This window comes from Biomphalaria glabrata, chromosome 16 (genome assembly GCF_947242115.1).
Source record: "Biomphalaria glabrata chromosome 16, xgBioGlab47.1, whole genome shotgun sequence".
Lineage (NCBI taxonomy): Eukaryota > Metazoa > Mollusca > Gastropoda > Planorbidae > Biomphalaria > Biomphalaria glabrata.
In genome coordinates this window covers 20024212-20045158 of record NC_074726.1, presented here as the reverse complement: position 1 = coordinate 20045158, position 20947 = coordinate 20024212, and the positions used below count along the sequence as shown (strand labels likewise).

The following is a 20947-nucleotide window of genomic DNA, read 5'->3' as shown; positions in this document are numbered from 1 at the left end:
TAATACAAATATAAATTATAACAAGGTTTTGGAGATTGTAAATAAAATCTCTTCTTAAATTACACTTAGAAGGGATGTTGACATTTCCCAAACCAAGATGTCCTTAGGGCTGTGAAGGACAGATCAGCTAGATATAACCATCGTTATTAATTTACCCATCTTATTTCATCTGCTAATCCCAAAATTTCTTTATAGTTTTCTTTTGCAGCTGAATTCTTATCTACTTGAACAGTATATCTCAAATGGAGTTTGTAATACTATGAAGACATATTTCTGTTATTAAATGTTACAGTTTTTATTAGCTAAGCCAAGGTATGACCGTAAATGTTTAGATTGATGCCTGAGTAAAATAATTAAATGAGAAGGCTTATTATTTATTGAGAGCTAAAAATCATTCGTATATGTACAGCATAATTTTGATGCCTCCCTGTCCACTCATGAATGCTTCTACCAACTGAACAATGCAGTAAACATTTATAACATACCTATATTAATATTAATTTTTTTTTTGTTTTTTTAATTCTTTTAAAGGCATGCTAATTTTTAAAACCTTTTTTTTATAGTCCAACTCATTTTGCATTTGAATTTCACATTGTTTGATATATTATGTTTCCCCTTTTATTTTTTTTTTAATTTCTAGACTTATAAGTCATCCAAGTAATATGTAAGTCTGACTGTTCAATAATTGTGGCTTTATTAACTGTTTTGTGATGTTATTTATATGTTTGTAAAAATTGAATTGATATAGACATGTACATCTAAAAATATAACATAAATCTTAGAATAAAATAGGGGAAAAAAGATGCACCGACTATTACTTATGCTCCTTAATGTATTTTAACATTTTGTTTTTGATATTTTTATTTGAGCATATAGTTTACTTTTTTTTTACTATTTTTTTTTAGCTATACCAACAGCATCTTCAGGTGAGTAGGTTATTTTCTTAAGTTTTATTATTGGAATTCTAATATAATTGAAGAGAAAGATTTAACACATAAAATCGATAAACTTTTTTTCAATACCAGTATAAAAGGTGAAAATGTAATGCTCTTGTTTCTGTATAGTAAAAGAACACAATAATTATAATTTACATTTTTGAAATGTATTTATGAGCTTTGTGGCCGAGTCTCATAAGAGCTTGGCTACTTATCAATGGGCTCGAGTTCAAATCCTTACTCAAAATGAGCCTAAAGGTAGCAGGGTAACATTTAAACATCTAGAAAGATAAATTAAAGTAATGACTAAAATATATTTCAAAATAATTTATTTTGATAATTTTGATAAGTCATCCAAGTAATATGTAAGTCTGACTGTTCAATAATTGTGGCTTTATTAACTGTTTTGTGATGTTATATATATGTTTGTAAAAATTGAATTGATATAGATCAATCAATGAAAACTTTACAAAAATATAAGTTATGTGTTTGCATAAAAAAATGTTTCAGAAGAAAAATCGTAGGCTAAAGAAAAATATGCATTTTTATTTAAAGAATTATTTACACAAAAACAGTTTTTTTTTAAGTAATTTAAGAAAACATTCATTAAGAAACATTAATATAACTACTTGAATATCACATTATATTTCCAAAACAAAATTTGCCAAAGACAGATTATTCAAATAGTGCATTGGTTCAAGAAATATCACAACAATCTTCAACAGCTTTATATTACTTGATTAATTATTACAATGGGTATAGATACCTCTCTTGTATTCAACTTTTTCAACTTTCTAGATTTTTCTTTTTTTTTTTTTTAAAGGTTTTCTCTAAAACATTTTTAATATTTTAGCTCAACATTCAAAGAAGCTTTTATTTTTAAAGATTAATGTGAAAAAAATCACATGTGTTCAAGTCTTTTTTACAATATAATATTTAGATAGCTGGTCTTATAGCATTGTATATAACTATTAGATCTTTATTAGCCTTTTTTTTTCGCTGTTCTTTAAAAGAAAAAAAAACAAACAATTTGCTTTGAAAATGTGTATTTCAATCTTGAAACGTGAGTGTGCTAATGTGATTTCTATTGAACTCTTCAGAGTGTGCCCTTGCTCGAGCTGATTTGGTTATTGTTATTGACTCCTCTACAAGTGTGACAGAAAGCAACTTTGATAAGGTAAAATATTTACTTTAAAATTTACTTTTTACTTTACTAACCTAGATTTAAATCCTCCTGTCTTTCGCACATTGTGTGGCTAGTTGTCTCCATAGAAATCAGTTCTGGGTGCTGTTTACAGTTACTTCCCAACTGTTGAGATCATCCATGAAGGTGTTTGCGGCATGTTAGTTACTTCCCAACTGTTGAAATCATCCATGAAGGTGTTTGCGGCATGTTAAAAGAAGAATGCCTCTTGCACTTTCTTTGTTTCAACCTCATAGTTATTGCTATCTTTGGCCCTTGGGGGAGGCCATGCCACAATTTATTCTGTCAAAGAACATCTCCCACAAAAATCCAGTGGCGTAGCTAAGGTGGGGGGAGACTTTGAAAATCCCCCGGCCCCTACATATGGGGGGCCCCCAAATTATTGTTTTTACTTATAAATTGCAAAATGAAGGGGCCCCAAAGAGGTCAAGCCCCTCGGGCCACCAAACAATGGATAATTCCTAGCTATGCCCCTGCACAAACCACGTTAACCTCATTAATTGGTCAAGTGTCCATTTGGTAGAGGAATTTTAATGTTTGTTGAATGTTTTACATGTTTCGGATGTTCCTTCAGAGTTGAAGATAGTTATTTCCTAGTCCGAACCTGCCGCAGGACGACGGGGGATGGGAGCGAGCAGGGTTTGAACCCGGCACCATTGATAAATCTTGAATGACGGTCAGCGCGAAAACCGCACGACCAGGCAGCCATTCAATGCTAAAGCAATCTCATTAAAAAACCATTTTGGTCATTGCTGTTGAGTCTCTCTGGATCTTTGTAGATGACTTCTATGTCCCTCGTGGATACGACATCATTATGATGATTACTATTGTATTGAATAAATTAGTTTACTAATATCTCAATAATTACTACCATATACTAATGATAATTACTAAATGGTATGTCTTTTTGATATGCTCATAAAATAATGTAGGCCTACAATTCCTATAGTCTATCATAATGAATGATATAAATATATATTTTTTTACCCCAGATCCTTTCATTTGTAAAAGACTTCTTAAGTAAGACTGATATCGACTCCGGTAACGTTCGTGTGGGTTTGATCACCTACAACAATGAGGTATCTCAAGAATTCTACCTCAATTCTGCATTTACAAAGAGAGAAATCCTGGAACTGGTTGATGATGTCAAGTACAATTTTGGCAGCACCAATACAGCTGAAGCTTTAGAGATAATGAGAAATGTCATGTTTAGCCCTGAGAAAGGCGATAGAGCTGATGTACCTAATGTTGCTATTGTGCTGACAGGTAAATATAATAGTATAATATCGTTTTGTTTGTTTTTTGTTTTTTTGTTGTTTTTTTTTTTGGTTGTCAGGAATGAACTTTACATTTTTATGTAGGCCTATTTTTCACATAAAAAAAACGTCAATATTCAGATCAAGATCTAGATTTTCTAGACTAAATCGACTAGGACCATCAATTGATAAAAGCGGTAATTACTTATCTAAATTTTTAGATCTAGAATCTATATTTTTATTGGCGAATCTTTGAGAAGTATTCAGATATTTTCATTATTTTCCTAGGTCTAACCATTACCGATATAAAAAGTATTAGATCTAAGTAAAAATGCATGCAAAACTGTCCGCAAAGCGTACTTACCTCAAGATATTTCTCATTCGTTCCAAACTTATTGCTAAAAGTTAATTATGAATATGATGGTTCATGTGTTCTACTTGGCAATATCTAGTGCAGGGGTCTCAAACAAGCGCCCTATGCGGCCCGCGAAACTATTTTATGCCGCACGTCCTCGAATTTAAAAAAAAAATAGATACAATTTACAATGACCACATATAAGCCTGGGAGGGATGGGGTATATGAAGAGCTATTAGACTTACTACCCATGAAAGGAACGACGACTGGACGCGACGTGTTTCAAGAACTGGAAGCTTGTGTTGACAGGTGTGGGCTATCGTGGGAAAAAACTTGTTTCAGTGGCTACGGACGGTGCACAAGCAATGTGTTCAGAGAAGGTTGGTGTTTTTGGATTAATGGTAGAGAAACAGTATCAGCTCAGCTTGGCGAGACCTTTTGCAGCCATACACTGCTGCACCAAGAAGCACTCTGTGGCAAAAGTCTAAAAATGAAGAACGTGATGGATGTTGTCGTGAAGACGGTGAACTTCATACGTGCACGGGGTCTCAGCCACAGACAGTTTGTGTCATTTCTAGCTGATTTAGAAACAGAATACGGAGAGTTGCTGTATCATACGGAAGTCAGATGGTTTAAGTCGTGGAAGTGATGCAGAGATTTTTTGAACTGAAACGGGAAATAGCATTGTTCATGGCAATGAAAGACAGAGAAATATCTCAGCTCAGTGACCCAATGTTTTTTTCGGATCTTGCTTTTCTTTTTGACATCACGCAACATCTCAATGCACTCAATTCACAACTACAGGGCACAAAGCAGCTGTTTACCGTGATGTTTGACTGCATCAAATCATTCAGATGCAAGCTGACTTTGTGGGACACTCAGATGGAAGATGGAAACCTGGCTCATTTCTCTTTTTTACAGAGCATACCGGTTGAACCACAGCGCCTGAAAGACTACGTAAACATCTTCTCCAGACTACTGGAAGATTTTGAAAACCCCTTTCAGCAATTCACTGCTCTCGAACCACAGTTTTTCCTTGTTGCCACTCCGTTCGCAGTTGACGTGAAAAACGTTCCAGAGGAAGTCCAGATGGAACTACTGGACCTGCAATGTGACACTGTTCTGAAGCAAAAATACGCTGATGTTGGCGTTCCAGATTTCTACCAGTTTCTTCCCAGAGAGAAGTATCCAATTTTATACTGCGCAACTGCTAGAATTCTAGAGATGTTTGGAGTACGTACGTTTGAGAACAGTTTTTCTCCAGAATGAAGATCAACAAAACAACATAATGATCAAGACTGACTGATGAGCATCTGAGAGCAACCTTGCGGCTTGCTACTACACGCGACTAATGTCGATGGTCTGGTCTCTGCCAAACGCTCTCAGCTGAGTGGATAGAAACATGAGTGACGAGCCATCTGCAGTAGGCCTAGTAATTGTAGTTCTAATTTTTTTTTTTTTTTTTTTTTTTTTTTTTTATGTAATGTATCTTTCGGAATTACAGTTTTTGCTTTTTTATTAGTCAACTTATTTTAGTAAACTAAACTGCCTGTGCATGTAATAAACTACACTAAATGTAATTAATAATTATAAAAACTTTATTTTAGCATTTAACTGCAGTGACAGTAGTGTTCGTAAAATTTAATGAAAATCATTCTCTTTTCATGGTGCGGCCCGCTGACTGGTTGTTACTTTCCACTGCGGCCCACATGCTGATATGAGTTTGAGACCCCTGATCTAGTGCATGAATTATTTTAGTAACATATCTATTTACTTGTACCTTTTTACATTGTACCTTAATATAATGATATCTATCTGGACTCTATGTATCCGAATAGCGTAGCGCAAATTATCGAGGGTACATTCCCTTAGATTTGTGTTCCCTCCAGAAGCAGAACAAAAGTTAGATCTATTTAGATCTATCTATTCTATATATATAGATTCTAGATCTAGATATCATTATCTAGTGACCTTTTTAAGCTATAATTTATAGAGTTAGAAATAGTCTTAAGATCTAATGATTCTAATATATCTAAATTAAGATATATTTCTAGTCTCGTAGAAATAATAAATATTATAATTATAATAAAATAGACTGAGTGTCACTGAGTTAGACTCTAAACTCTAATAGTAATACTCTAATAGTAATACTTACTAACTTAGTAATACTCTAACTCTATTACTATTATAATAAATTCTCTATTATTAATATTAACTCAATTCTCTATAATAGAATAGTCTGAATAGATCTATCATCTATTCTAGTGTCTAGTCTAGATTTGATTATGAGTAAATTAATAGTCCATTGGACCTCATTCAGTGTCATTCACCAATCGTAAATAAACACATTTAGTCTAGCCACTTCATAATATTGATAAAACAATGAAAAATATGTATCACGACAATCACATGACAGCCTTAATGAATTGCATAATTTGTATAGAAGAATATAGAATGATGTGGCTAAATGTTGTTTGTTTAGGATTTGTGAATGAGGTCCACACTAGTATAAATTAGTCACTAGTAGTATTATCATTAAATACGTATAGATCTAGATCTAGAGTAGTTTATGCTATTCTGTTTGTTGTTGTTTTTTTTATAGAGAATAAATGGGCAAATGTTTGGAGTGAGCTTGATACATTGAATGAGGTTAAATGTCTAGATCTAGACCTACTAGATAGATCTAGACTTATATAGAAAGAATATAGATGATTCAGCTAGTTAGGGTACTGTAGGGTACTACAAAAGATCATCTGTATTAGAAATATAATAAATGAATAAACAAAAAACACAAACATTCAACACACATCTAATCATGCAAACATAAAATAAATCTAAAAGCCAGTGTAGAAGACCTAATTTTGGTAGAATAAGTGTGTTCATATTTCTTTTTTTTTGTATTAATGCATAATTTGAAAGCCTCTTAATGATTTCATGTGAGGGGCTATGACTGGGGATCTTAAAATTTATTTAATACTAGCATTATATTAAAATCATGAGTTTATTGATGTCAAAACATAGACTGTTTGAAATAAATTATAGTGTTTGGAATCGAATAATGTGTGTCGAATTTGTTTGAATTAAATGAAAACACATGGCCTTTTTGACCTTAAATATAATAACAAATATATAGGTTAGGAGTACAAATATAAGTAGTCATCCTTATTCTCCTTAAACTAAAGAAGATTTTGATACTTCAATTTCTTTTCTATGTCAAACCATTATCAAATAATGTGTTTTCAAAGTCAAACTTTGAAATTTTGGCCTATAGGTATTCGAATAGCATAAACTACTCTATATAGATTATAGATATCTAAATCTAGATAGATCAGGGTTACTCACAGGTTAGGCCTATCAATCATCATCATAGAATCTATCAACTAGATTCTAGATCTATGTCTATGATAGATCTAATGCTAGATAGACATATATATATACTTAATATATAGATATTCTAAAAATAAATAATATAATCTATAGACTATGTATAGAGTCTAGACTCAATTTCAGATTCACAAACTCATCACGATCTAGAGAGCTAGGACTAGAGTCTAGATCTATTTTTATAGGCTACTCAGATAATCTATCTAATCTAGATCTAACAAAAAAGTAACATCCCCAGCAATGAACATGAATGACATGATGCAGAAATCATGCGCATGGTCTAGTCGTGGATCTAGATCTAGAAAAAATGGATAGATCTAATCAGTGCTTTTTTTGTAAAAAAAAAAAATAGGTGCCACCAGTTCTCAGTGATGGACTGCCTAACTTTTTACTACTAATAAATTAATAATAAAGGTTAATGTACCAAAAAGTTATACTTTTTTCTCCACATTGAAAAAGGTGCCGGTACAACATACCGGTGCGTACCGACTAGACCTAGTCATGTGAAAATGTGTTTCAGATGTTCATAATGATGATCCCAAGGAGTGAAACCTTTCCTCCTCCACCCCCTGTTGTTCTGCAGAGGGTTTGGGCTACCTTAGGATGTACTACTTTTCAGATCTATGCGAATGAACATCTGAAAATAAGTCAAACGTTCCTCATGTAGCACCCCTCTCCCAACTGGGAGAAAGAAGAGACATTGTCTTATAGCACCCCTCTCCCTACTGGGAGAAAGAAGAGACATTGTCTTTTAGCACCCCTCTCTCCCAACTGGGAGAAAGAGGAGACATTGTCTTGTAGCACCTCTTCTCTCAACTGGAAGAAAGAGGAGACATTGTCTTACATTTAGTTCATTCTAAATGTCCCCAAACTTATTGATTGATAAATTGGCATGCCACAAAAAAAAAAGCCACTTGCTCTTGACTTATATATAAATGTGCATACACTAAGAAGAACTTAAGCGTTCTGCACAGAACATATTCTGCACAGAACTTATTGGAATATTTCATTTGAGCCTCTCAAGCCCTCACTAAAAAGAACTTGATGATTAATGTTTTCATTTAAAATTCTATATCATAAAACTATGATTACATGACAAATTTAAAGGTAACTTTTTTACTCATAAATACAGATAGTAATACAAAACTTACCACATCAACAAATCTAAATCAGTCATATAAATATTAATACATGTTACTAATATACCTATTCATCATAGATGTATCCGCAACTCTCCATCTTCAGGAGCATTTTATCAATATTAAAGACAATTTCTAATCATTAAATTATCTTGTAGGTAATATCTATACTTGCTTGTTTCTCAAGATGGTGTGTCAACAGTCAATGCAGAAAGGACAGTCCCTAATGCCAGACTTGCTCATGATGATGGTATCCACATCTTCACTATTGGTGTTGGCTTGTCTGACACGCGAGAGTTGGAAGGAATCGCTACGCCACCTGCCTCGCAAAACAGTTTTAAAGTCGACAATTTTGATGCACTGGAGTATGTGGATGACTTGATCTTTGCCTCAGCTTGTTACAGTATGTTTTTTTTTAAATTTCAGAAGCATAGTACTTGTTGTTACTATTCATTTACTGTCAAGTAATATAACAATCTATTGCTGTGACTGGAAATATCAACAGTTTTATTTGCTATTTCCAAAATCATTGAAATGTGTTTTTTTCGTCCGCACTGCTATGCAAAGTTGGGCTGTAGTGGTATTATGGTCTGCCTATAGTGGATTAAAATGGGTTATTCATAGAGGATATGATTTACTGTTTCATAAGATTTTTTGTTTATGTTTGACAGATCTCAAGAATTAAAAAAAATGTAGATCTTTACTATAAAGTAGAATGTGAGGTTACTTATAGACATCAAAACCGCTTGACCAATCTTGATAAAACTTGGTAGGAATGTTTCTTGGGTACCAACTTAGACCAACTTAGACCTTAGTGTATGTATCGTACCCCTGAAACAAACTTAAGACCCTAAAAAAAACTAAAGTTGTCCGACTCTATTAAAGCTATAGTATTTTATGGATCTAAACATGTCTACAATGTTGACATGAGAAAAGATCGAAAGGATTTAGACCTAGATCTAATTTTAAGAAATACACTTTGTGCAGATAGTTTTTTACTTTGACACATGAAAATACAAAAGAAGATCCTTTGATTTCATTATATAATAAAATTAACCTTCAATTTTGTGTTTCAAAAGCATTTTTTACATTAATTAGTTCCTTATATATGTAACTACAGATTTCCTGACGAACATTCTTTCATTAGACAATACCGTAAGGAATCGCATACTAAAAATTAATTCGTTTAATTGTTTACTTTATAATCCCATCCCTAGATCTAAAACTCTAATTCAACTCTAAGATGATAAAACTTCTGTTCGCACAGATAGTTTTATACTTAAACACATGAACATACTAATTATAGTCCATTCATTTCATATATTGATCAAATAAACTTTCAAATTTGGTTTTCTAAAGCATTATTTTTAAGAGACTACATTCGTTTACAAAAGCTGCGAAGCCGAGTTGAGATAGGCCTAGATCTATATTCATTCATGAATCGCGTACTAAAAATTATTTCGTTTAATTGTTCACTTTATAATCCCATTCATTGAACAAAGCTATCGCTCTTTTCGTTTTTAATAGATAAGAATGTATCGACTTCGGGTAAACCCATTTTCGCAAAACTAATTTTATTTTTGTAGCGAAAGAGAAATAACGTGAAAGGATAATTAGCTACGTTTAACATACATCTAAATCTAATCCACTAGATTATTCAAAAGCATTTAGTACATAAATTAGTTCCTGATATCTGTGACTACAGATTTCCTGGCGAACGTTCTTTCATTAGACATTACCAAATGGTTACACATTAACACATCTCTCTACTGAGTCTATTCCTAGGCCTAGGTCTAAAACTCTTATTGAACTCTAAGATGATAGTTTTATGCTTTAACACATAAACATACTAATTATTGTCCATTCATTTCATATTTTAATCAAATTAACATTCAAATTTGTTTTTCTAAAGCATTTTTAATACATTCGTTCGCTGTTCACTAAAGCTGCGTAGCCGTGTTGAGATAGGCCTATATTCATTCATGAAAAAAGTTCACGCATGCGCAGCACAGAATGAACTCTATAAAAGCCAATTTTTAACTCTAGATTAGTGTAGATTAATGTCTACCTCAAGATCTACTTTATACTTTATACACATGAACATACAAAATTAAGTCTATTCATCTTAAAATTTAATCAAATATATGTAGGCCTACAAGCTAATGTTTTAATTTGAAAAAAAAAAATGGATTTAAGCCTATTAGCTATTTTGATTTGATAGCTTCATTCACACTATTTTTACATTGACACATTCGCTTTACTTATTACATTATTATTTCGTTTAATTGTTTACAAAACACTCTCAGTGACTATATCGACAGCAATGCGCAAATAAAGACCCGCGGGTAGCGGGTAACATATGTCTAGTATATGTATATAATTAAATTATGATTTTATTAATCAAACTAAATCTTTTTATTTAAACTTTACTCATTATTTTAAATATGATCTAAGCCTAATATTTGTTTGGACGTATACAGATTATCTTATCTTATCTAATATGAATTTTTTTGTTGTTGTTGTAATTAAATTAATAAATTTATTGAGAAAAACTTTCTACCAAAGTCACAAAACAATTCAAACATTTAAACATTCCTATTAAAATTAAAAAAAAAAAAAAACTCCCAAAAAGCACATAACTACATGTCTGTATTTGAACTATCAATTTAATAAATGCATCTCATTAGACATTTAAAAAATAAAGCAAGATGAATTCTTAGGTGATAAGAAACAAATGAAAACAAAATCTGTTTAACTTCTTTTGAAATATACATTTAGGACTAGAAACAAAACTATTTATAATTATTGTTGTAGATTTTTTTTTTCATATTTTAAAAATAATTCATAAGCCTTTACACATATTTTTAAATTGGTTTTCAGAAAAGTACACATTTACTATGCCACGTAAGTAATACTTAAAGTAATTTAATTATTAAAGTATTTTGTTTGATTTTTAGGTTTTGTTTAGGCTTACAAATATGGGAGGAATAAATATATATTAAAAACCTTCTTTATGTTCCTTTTTTCTTAAAGTCATGTGTTTATTCTATATTGCTCATATGTTGTAATGAAAAGTCATAATAGTAATTAGATATCTCACTCTTACCTTGTTTCATTTAGCCACAACTACCACCACAAGAAGGACCACAACTACAACCAGAAGAACAACTACAACCACCACACCCACGACAACAACACCAAGGACTACAACTACCACACGAAGGACTACAACTACCACCACACCAAGGACAACAACTACCACCACCCGAAGGACCACAACCACCACCACACCTAGGACTACTACTACAAGAAGAACCACGACCACCAGATGTAAAGTTTTTTGGTTTACTTCATTTCTGATCACCTGGATTAATATTGTTTTGAATGGTTATTTTAGGCTCACCATGTAGTATATTTAAAGGAAGAATTATAATACCTTTAAATTACAGATGTTCCTTTTGGACAGAAGATAACTCGGTCCTAGGTGTGATAAATGTGTTTAATGTAGTGAAGTTTGACATGACACAGCAACCAATTGGTCACACAAAATAAAGAAATGCATTTTAAAAACAAAAAAAAAAAGAAAATGCGATTTCTTAGAATTATTAATGCTAAAGAAAACAAAAATAAGACAAACTATGAAAGTGAAACAAAAAAACAACAACAATGTAACATGAATTAATCACACAGAATGTGTGGTCTCTAGAAAAATAGCATAGCATAAGTCTCTAAGTTGTTATCTAAAATCCCAGTTTATATAAGAAATTTAATCTGAAACTTTTTGTTTAAGTATTAATGTATTTATTTAATGAATTGTTAAAAGTAATTCATCTAAAGCACTTTTAATAAATGTCTTTCTATATTTCTCATTTATGATTGGATTGTTAGACGTATCATCTCAATATTTATTGTCTATTTCTTCTGTTCAGCAACAACACCTAGACCAACCACAACACCAAAGCGTACTCCAAGTAAGCTCAAAATGTGTATTTCAATTTAAATATCTTTTTTTATGTACACTAGAATGTTGAAGTGAAGCCCTTATAATATTCTGGGAGGTTCTAACAATTATATGAAAGAAAAGTGATCAAAAATATTAAGTTAAAAACCATTAGTATGTTATTACTATTTCTTTTATCTACCACCAATTTTTTACCCAACCACATTCACACATACACCATTACAACCAGAAAAATTAATTTTATTAGTTCTTCTCTGAAACAAAAATTTCTATAATACAACTTTGAACTACTCTAGATTTCACTCTAATTTGAAACAAAGATAAACCATTTTATATCTGGTCAAGTTTGCGTTTGTCTAAAGAGTTCCATAATATTTTAAAACAAAGTACTAACATTTTACTTCCGTTTCCTACAATCTATTTGTGCGCCAAAGCATTTCCTTATTATGTTGAAACAAAGACGAGGTAAAGTAACAGGTTCGACACACCTGAGATGAACTCCAATTGGTGACAAGGCAGGGAGACCTAGTGCCCTGGTAAGCAACTCTGCTGTGTGGTGTAGTGCCTCATAGCTTCCATACAAGTCTAGTTGACCACTGGATATGTCTCCCGAGTTGCGGACACTCTTGCAAGATGTGCACCACCGTCTCTTCTTATTCCCCGCTCCAACCTTTTTAGCCTACACCACGGGTCCTCTCAATTTGGGCGGCGCATGTGCTGCCAGACTCCCCTGGCAGATTCGGAGTCATCCCAGGATTTCAACCATCTATCATGTACCCACTCTCGAATAACTGTGGTAGCCTGTTGATACGTACTTGGTGCTTCTAAAGTGGGCATGGCCAGTGCTCCTTCTTGAGCTAGAGCGTCAGCCATGGCATTGCCCCTCACGCCGCAGTGCGATGGCACCCACTGCATGAAGATGACAGCTCCAATAAGTAGGCAGATGTTATTTGCCGCGCCTAATGCCTCTTCCACCAATTGGTACTTTCGCCCTAAACCAGCCAAGGCTTGGAGGCAGGACTGGGAATTGGTAACCATTACAACGGTAGTCGCAACGGTTATATTTTCACGCATTTTTGGAGCAAGTGTTTGAGTGAGATTGTTATTGCCATGAGTTCAGCATCAAAGCTATATGCTGTGAGGTCGCATGCGCCTGACAGCTTGTCTGGTTCATGGTCTGGGTAGCAGATATAGGCCCCATACCCAGTTCTTACGGGGTCCTTCAGAACCAAACCGTCTATATAACAGACTATGGCATTAGGAGGGTAGGTATTTACGTGTCTAATGCTATTTTTCTTAGTAGGTCCGGGTGTGTGTGTCTCTTTGTGGCCTCCTCTAGCCCGTCTAATGTAAGGTTTAATGGAGGGATGGCTGTCTCCTCCAGGGTGGGCGCGTGCTTATCCTTCATATTGGGACCCGATCAGTGGAGAGGCCAGCTTGCACTCTCAAATTTTCTGCATGGTGCATAAATGATTTCCATTTAATCCTATTACGTACTTTCCACTGTGTGATAATCTTATGGGTTGGGAGCCCTGGTTCGCCCCTTTTGTAGCGTTCCAGGGCTGTTAGCACAGCGCACTCTCTCCTCAGACTAAGAGGAGCCACGTTGGACATGATTTCTGCAGCGGAAGTTGGGCTCGTTCTATAGTTGCTGCAAATGAACCTGAGAGCCTCGGCCTGTACACAATTGAGTGATTCGAGGGCCGACTTGCTCGCGTACACCTTCACGGGCAGGCTGTACTCGATTTGCGATCTGACAGCCCCTATGTACAGTGTGCGTAGCATGTCAGCTCGGGCACCCCATATGTGCTGGCTAGCTTTCTGCAAGGCCTTTCGTTCAACATCCTGAATATGCAAGTGCATTGAGAGCTTTCTGTCTAGGGTGAAGCCTAGGTATTTTGGCGTATTTTCCAATTGGAGTCGCAGCCCACTGAGTTCGAACTTGAATGGGGCCCCAAGAATGTCGATTCCCAGGCTGAACAGGGACCAGGTCATTGGTTCGACACACTAGATATTGTAACTTTGCTTATTAATAGCGTGCCTGATAAGAAGTAGTTATGCTCTTCAAAGACTCAATACCATCAAAGTGATCAAACCTTAATTTTTGTATTGGTTATATCTATTTTTTATTATAGTTTAATACTTGAAATTAAATAATAATGCTTTATTTAGAATATGGTTTAATTATTATTATTTTTTATTTAAACAAATAGGAAATAATCCTAACTTAAAAACAATCAGTGTTCTGCTCTATTCTCAGAATGTGCCAAGTGTTCCGTCAAAGAAAAAGTTTAGGAAAATTATTCTTTTTTTTTTTCATTGACTCATGTGTTGTCTTAGCCAATAAATAATTGTGCAAAGTTTAAACTTGATCTGAGAATGGTTGGAGAAATAACGTGTTCACACTTTTTAACTAAACTGACAAGACAGATAGAATGAGTTGATATACGCTTTGTTAAAAAAAAAAAAAAAAGCACGCTGAACACAAGCCATAATGTAATGTAAATATAAGCTATCCAACTACTAGCAATTTAGATGTGACAGAACACTTACATTGCTTTAATGAAAATGTAGGATTTTATTTCGTCAACAAATATTAATCTTTGTAATTTGAATGGTTAAACGTTTCTTGTGTTGTTATAGAATGGGCCATGCTCTACACAAAACAAAGTAAAGAGGGCTTAAGAGACATTTTATTTGTTGTGTAGTGATAAACTAAACACTGTTGAAACAAAAAAGAAATGATAAAAAAAAGACTTATTTGCTGAGTTCTAACCTTTCTAGTATTTGGCTGTTATTCTTTGCTATTGAAACAAAAAAGAAATGATAAAAAAAAAGACTCTTATTTGCTGAGTTCAAACCTCTATAGTATTTGGCTGTTATTCTTTGCTTGTAGAGTACAAAGATCAAGGCACAGATATCATCTTTATGATGGATTCTTCTGTCAATAATCAGCTCTTTGGTTGGATGAAATCTTTCTTGCGTGATTTTACTAACATTGTCAATGTTGATGATGGTGAGTGGAGAATTGGTGCAATGACTTTTGACAGATCTACAAGAAATGAGTTTCATCTTAATCGGTATTCCTTTTTTCTTTCTTTTTTTTTTTTTTTAAGCTTTACGTAATATACAGATTTAATGAAAAAAAAGAGAACATTCCTTTTTTAAACCTGTCATAGTTTGTTTTTATTATACTAAAGCCACAAAATATTTGTTCAGATATCCTTTCAATGATGAAGTGGTCGGAGCCCTGAACAGAGTCAATAACAGGCCATCTTCTTCTGATCCTGATGTGGCTGGTGCTTTTGATTATGTTAGAAATTCAATGTTCACAGCTTCTAATGGTGACAGACCACGAGCTAGAAACTATGTTATAATTCTCACAGGTAAATTCTTGTTGCATGGCTAATTATATTTGCACAGATTGATAGTCATTTTTAGTCTTTAGTAAATATGAGACTGACAACTTTGAAATTCATTTTGACTAATTCTGTTTTACTGTTCTGTTCTGATTTTACTTTTGAAAGGATGATTAAGACATTTTTATTTAGTGGGATTAAGAAGGTTGGTTGAAGATGTTTTCAAAAGATGGGTTACTTATTTCGGGTTAAGGATTCATTATTGAGTGGGAGATGCAATAACATGTGGATTTTCCTTTCTACCATTAGATATTTGTGAAAGAATATTTTTTTTTAGTTGTTAGCTTATGCTAGTTTTAATGTGATTTTTACAAGTGCTATTTATTTGACTGGCTCTGGCACTGTCATTACTTCCATTGTCAATGTTTTTAACATGATTTACATTTCTGCTTCACTAAATTACATTGTGAGTAGGTCTAAGATCATTCATTATAGTAGGCCTCATCACTGACTTACGATGTCCTACAAACTTGCAAATGAGCTATTGGTCTCCACTGCCCACAGGCTGTCATGTTGCAAGTCACTGTTGAGGCCTTCTATTACAATTGGTCTCTTATTAGTTTGTTACAAATGTATCTTAAAATGAATATTGAGTAAAACAGTTTATGAGTATATTGTTGTTTAGGAAAAGAGAAAAGTTTAAACACTGAAAGAAGCTATGCTGCTGCTAACCGCCTAAAAGACTATGGTGTAGACATCTTCTCCATTGGGTTTAACTTCAGGAACAGTACAGAACTTGATGAGATCAGTTCTAAACCTGTGGAAGACTTCAGATATTTAGTGTTCTCTGAGGATCAGCTGAAAGAAATACCAAACACCTTCCTTTACAACATTAGAAATGGTAAAGTGATACATCATTTTTATAGTTTGCTTTTGTTTTAGGGATTTATTTAATACAATATTTTGTTGCAATTTAAAGTTTTGATATTGTTTATAAGGATTGTCTCTAGGTATTGCATTTTTAGATGTTTATCATTTTTTGTAGTAATTTCATGCATTTAATGTGATAAAGAAATGCTAAAGCAGTCAGAATTGTTTGTTGTTTTTCTTTTCGTATTTGAATGTTTAATTATTATTTTTTTGTTATTGTTTTATATAAATAGCCTTTTTGTTTACAGCACCACCCCAAACGCCCCGCCCACAGCCAGCTACAACTCCTAGACCTACTAGACCACCAGCACCTCCATACACAGGTTTGAGTTGAAATGTTTTCTATCCTTGCACTAGAAACTGTAGGCTTCAATTATCACTGAGGGTAATAATCTTGTTTGGCTCTTGAAGGCAAAAGTTGTTCCCTTACTTTCTCTCCTAATGTCAAACATGTTTCTCTATCCCTTATTAAACCCCTCTGTCTTTCTCTCTACTGCCTAGTTTCTCCTAGATATGTTCTGGGTTTGGATTACTATGGTTTTAAAACATTATTCTTTGCAATATTGAAAGAAAAGAAAATATCTACTGATAAGTGTTTATTATAAAATACAGAAGGATATTAACTATCACAGCTGGCAGCACCTCTGTACATTGTTAATGTAATTATTATAACTAAACTTGTTTACTTAGGTAAATGTGATGCAAAAGGAGACATAATCTTCATACTGGACTCCTCTGGCAGTGTTGGAGAGGAAAACTTTAGGATGATGAAAAATTTTACATACTCAACTGTCAAAGACTTGAGCATCGATAATGGTTACTTCAGGGTGGGAATCATAACATTCAGGTTAGTAATCATAACATTCAGGTTAGTTGAGAACTGGTTGGCTGTGCCACCATAATAAAAGAAATAATGAAGCAGCAATCTAAGCACAAGAACACTTTTAGGGATAACAAAAAATTTAATTTTACTTCATAAAGTTATTTCTGAGCCATTAGGATTAAAGGCTGATTAAGTTATTCATATTATACAAATTTGGTGATGCCTTATTGCAGTAATACATGATAGTATTGACTGAACAAAGCACTTATTTGTAGAAGTAGATCAAAGTTTGTTTTATTTTGAGGACAAATCTCTAAAATTATAGTTTTAGATATTTTTTTCTCAAGATTATTAAATGATGTCAATTACTTTCATTGTTTTGTTTATCATGTTGTCACAGTAATTTGTATTATTATCTATGGTATTATTGTATTTTTACAACTGTTGAAACTTTTGTCTGAAATTTAATTTCTCTGCTCTACCTGATCTTTCCATGACCTAGTGACTCCTCAAGAATCGAGTTCCATTTGAATGGTTATAACACTAGGGAGGATCTGATTGAACAAATTGAAAAGATCCCTTATACATATGGCTACACACACACTGCTGAGGCATTACGCAGAGTTCGAACTGAGATGTTTACCCAAAGAAATGGAGATAGATCAGGTTAGTATTACATTTAAAAAGGCCTAGCAATACTCTAGCTGAATGCATTGGTGCTTTATTCAAAAAAATAAGAATGTTTTTGTTTTTTTCTGAATTCTTGTTATTTAGTATGAAAAAAAGATTTATACCTTTGGAAAAGACTGGAGATTTTTTTTTTCCGTTCTTTTAAATAACTAAACTCATTAAAGCTCTTCTTTCCTAAATGATATTTAAAAAAGAATGTGTGGCCTTAATTGGTAAGCTATACAATGGAAATGGTTTGGGAGTGAACCCTGAGGAAAAATCAAACTCAGGCAGACTTAAGCACACTGCGTTACTTCCTGGGAGAGCCTGTGACAACACTGATCCCAAACTGTATCTGCTCTTGCTGTTCCTTTGGATAGATCAGCAGCATGGACTTCCATGTGAGAGGTATCATTCCAATTACAGCTAATGCCCAGGCATTCATCCCATTTCCACGAGATGATACATAGTTGCCTCAGGACTGAAGGAGACCATATCAACACATGTAAAATTAGTGATTCACAGATAGGACTACTTGGGTATGAGGATGTCATATTTCTTATTGTAAAATTAGTGATTCACAGATAGGACTACTTGGGTATGAGGATGTCATATTTCTTATTGTTCACATTTTTATTTAACTATTGTTGATGGAGATTACTTTTTTTTTAAATGGACAGATGCCCCCAACTTGTTAGTTATTGTCACTGATGGTCATTCTAACATAAACCATGAAGAAACACTGCCAGAGGCTCGTAGGATCAAAGAAACTGGCACTACCATTGTCACTGTAGCTGTGGGCGTGAAAGGCAACTATGAGTTGAGGCAGATGACATCCGAACCTGTGGACGAGAATTTATTAGAAGTTACTGACTTCTCTGCACTAGATCAGATTACTAGATTAATTGTGGCTCCTGTTTGTACTGGTAAACAATATAGATCTATGTCTAGTTAATAAAACAAAAGATATAATATTTATGTATTTGTTTGCTATAATCAAATTATTAATATTTGCATTGGAATCAACATAACACTTCTATTCATTTCTTAATGGCTTTGTGTTAGATAAGCCAGACATCGACTATTTTTATGCAACTCTCTATAATGTTTTTCTTCTAAAAAGGTGTTTTGAGGCCAATATCTCTCATTCAGGCATCTCACTTCGGAGGGTATTGTCTGTATTCTTTGGTGACGCTACACATGAGAATATTTCACTAGTCCAAATTTTTTAGTCTCTGGAACATGAATTATGCTAGCTCTCTACCACATCTTAATAAAAACAGAAAATGCATTTTAAAAGCTTTTGTTTAATTCATTGACATGCTGATCATATTCATTTCAGATGAAAACAGGTGTGAAAGAAATCCTTGCAGAAATAATGGAGAGTGTGTTGATGGATTGAGGTCATACATGTGTAGATGCTTGCCTGGATTCTATGGAACTAATTGTGAAAAGTGTAAAGAATTTATCCATTGTTTTCATTTTAAGTAAATAGTTAAAATAGCTTTATCACCAGAAGATGACTTTGCACAAATATGAAGTCTCATTTAATTTGTTTGTGTATTTGTGCAGCTTGTGGTCCACCTGCTGATGTGGTTCTCATCCTTGATTCTTCAACCTCTGTTGGTCCCACCACTTTTGAGGACATTAAGAAGTATGCCCAGGCCATGATCAGTGAACTGAACATAATGACATGTAACATTCAAGTGGGTGTCATCAAGTACAGCTCAGCAGCAATGATCCAGTTCAACCTTGGCACCATCTTTACTGAAGAGGGCATGTACCGGGCCATTGGTGACATCAGCTATACGCCAGGTCGATCCAACATGGCTGAAGCATTCAGAGTTGTTCGTACTCAGATGTTTAATAACAGAAATGGTGACAGGTATTTTATTTGTTTGAAGCATGCCTAAGGTAGTTTTTTACTTAATGCTAGCTGTTATTATATTCATAGACTCATTAGTAACAACTTTCTGTCAATGGAATCTTTTTGTTAAAAAAAATGAGTGAGCAACTGAGATGCTGAAAATTATGGCAGTTTAGGCATTAAACTTTTGTTTTGTTTTGTGTGTGTAATGTACATTAAAACTGTGTGTAATGTACATTAAAACTGGTCATCCCTTTTTGATATATGTAGATTTGAGTTTGCTGTGAAAACATTTAAGAGAAAAACTTAGATTTAATTTTTTAAAAGTTTAAATCTACTTTCCTTATTATTAGTGATTAATTTTTTGTTTGATATATAAATAAGGGGAATAAATGCAACTTAATTAGAAATGAGGATGTATATATTAGATATGGGAATCGAACTCAACTTTTAAAGTTCCGGTTCGGTTCAGTCAGATTTAAGTTTGGCTTTGGTTCGATGTTATGAAATTAGATTATAGCAAAATTAGGTACATGTAATAATGTTTAATTCAATTATTAATTAGATATGTGAAATCTTATTCGGCCAGTGGGCCATTTTAATTTTCAATACTCTTGTCACGGGCCACATAACAGAAAAGATTTTTTTTTAAATCACATAAAAAATAAAGCACTTTTATTAGAAACCTGTGGATATAATTTATTACAAATTTTCCCTTTCAAACCTTACGATCTATAGGGCAGATGATGTAACTGTAATCTGCCCTTACTGCCAACTCATTTTTTTGTAATTCCTCTAATCTCAAGGCGTTTCTTAAGTTTTTCTTGGTAGCTTAAACTAAGAATGCCACAATATGTGTTTATGTTTTTGAATTCAGAAAGCTGTTTAAAGTTGCGTTCTTTATAAACAGCCACTAACATCTCTATACCAATAAAAATATTGACTTATTTTCATGCTCCATAATAAAGGCAAAGATCTGTCCTCTTTACTGGTAGTTTCTACATTCAGAGTCTACATTTCCTTTCTTTGACTCTCCCATAACGCACAAATATTAAATGTTATGGT

General features: G+C 33.4%; 1 protein-coding gene across 1 annotated transcript in view; it reads left to right on the top strand.

Moving 5' to 3' along the window:
* Positions 1–20947, top strand: part of LOC106066853 (uncharacterized) — a 443149-nt gene that overhangs the window by 402845 nt on the left and 19357 nt on the right. The window contains exons 67-82 of the mRNA XM_056013586.1: positions 906–926; positions 2036–2112; positions 3132–3405; positions 8461–8676; positions 11154–11177; positions 11394–11603; positions 12203–12244; positions 15131–15314; positions 15454–15620; positions 16279–16494; positions 16772–16846; positions 17214–17370; positions 17849–18012; positions 18696–18941; positions 19358–19471; positions 19588–19900. Coding sequence (XP_055869561.1) covers positions 906–926; positions 2036–2112; positions 3132–3405; positions 8461–8676; positions 11154–11177; positions 11394–11603; positions 12203–12244; positions 15131–15314; positions 15454–15620; positions 16279–16494; positions 16772–16846; positions 17214–17370; positions 17849–18012; positions 18696–18941; positions 19358–19471; positions 19588–19900 — 2500 coding nt within the window. The remainder of the gene's footprint in view (positions 1–905; positions 927–2035; positions 2113–3131; positions 3406–8460; positions 8677–11153; positions 11178–11393; positions 11604–12202; positions 12245–15130; positions 15315–15453; positions 15621–16278; positions 16495–16771; positions 16847–17213; positions 17371–17848; positions 18013–18695; positions 18942–19357; positions 19472–19587; positions 19901–20947) is intronic.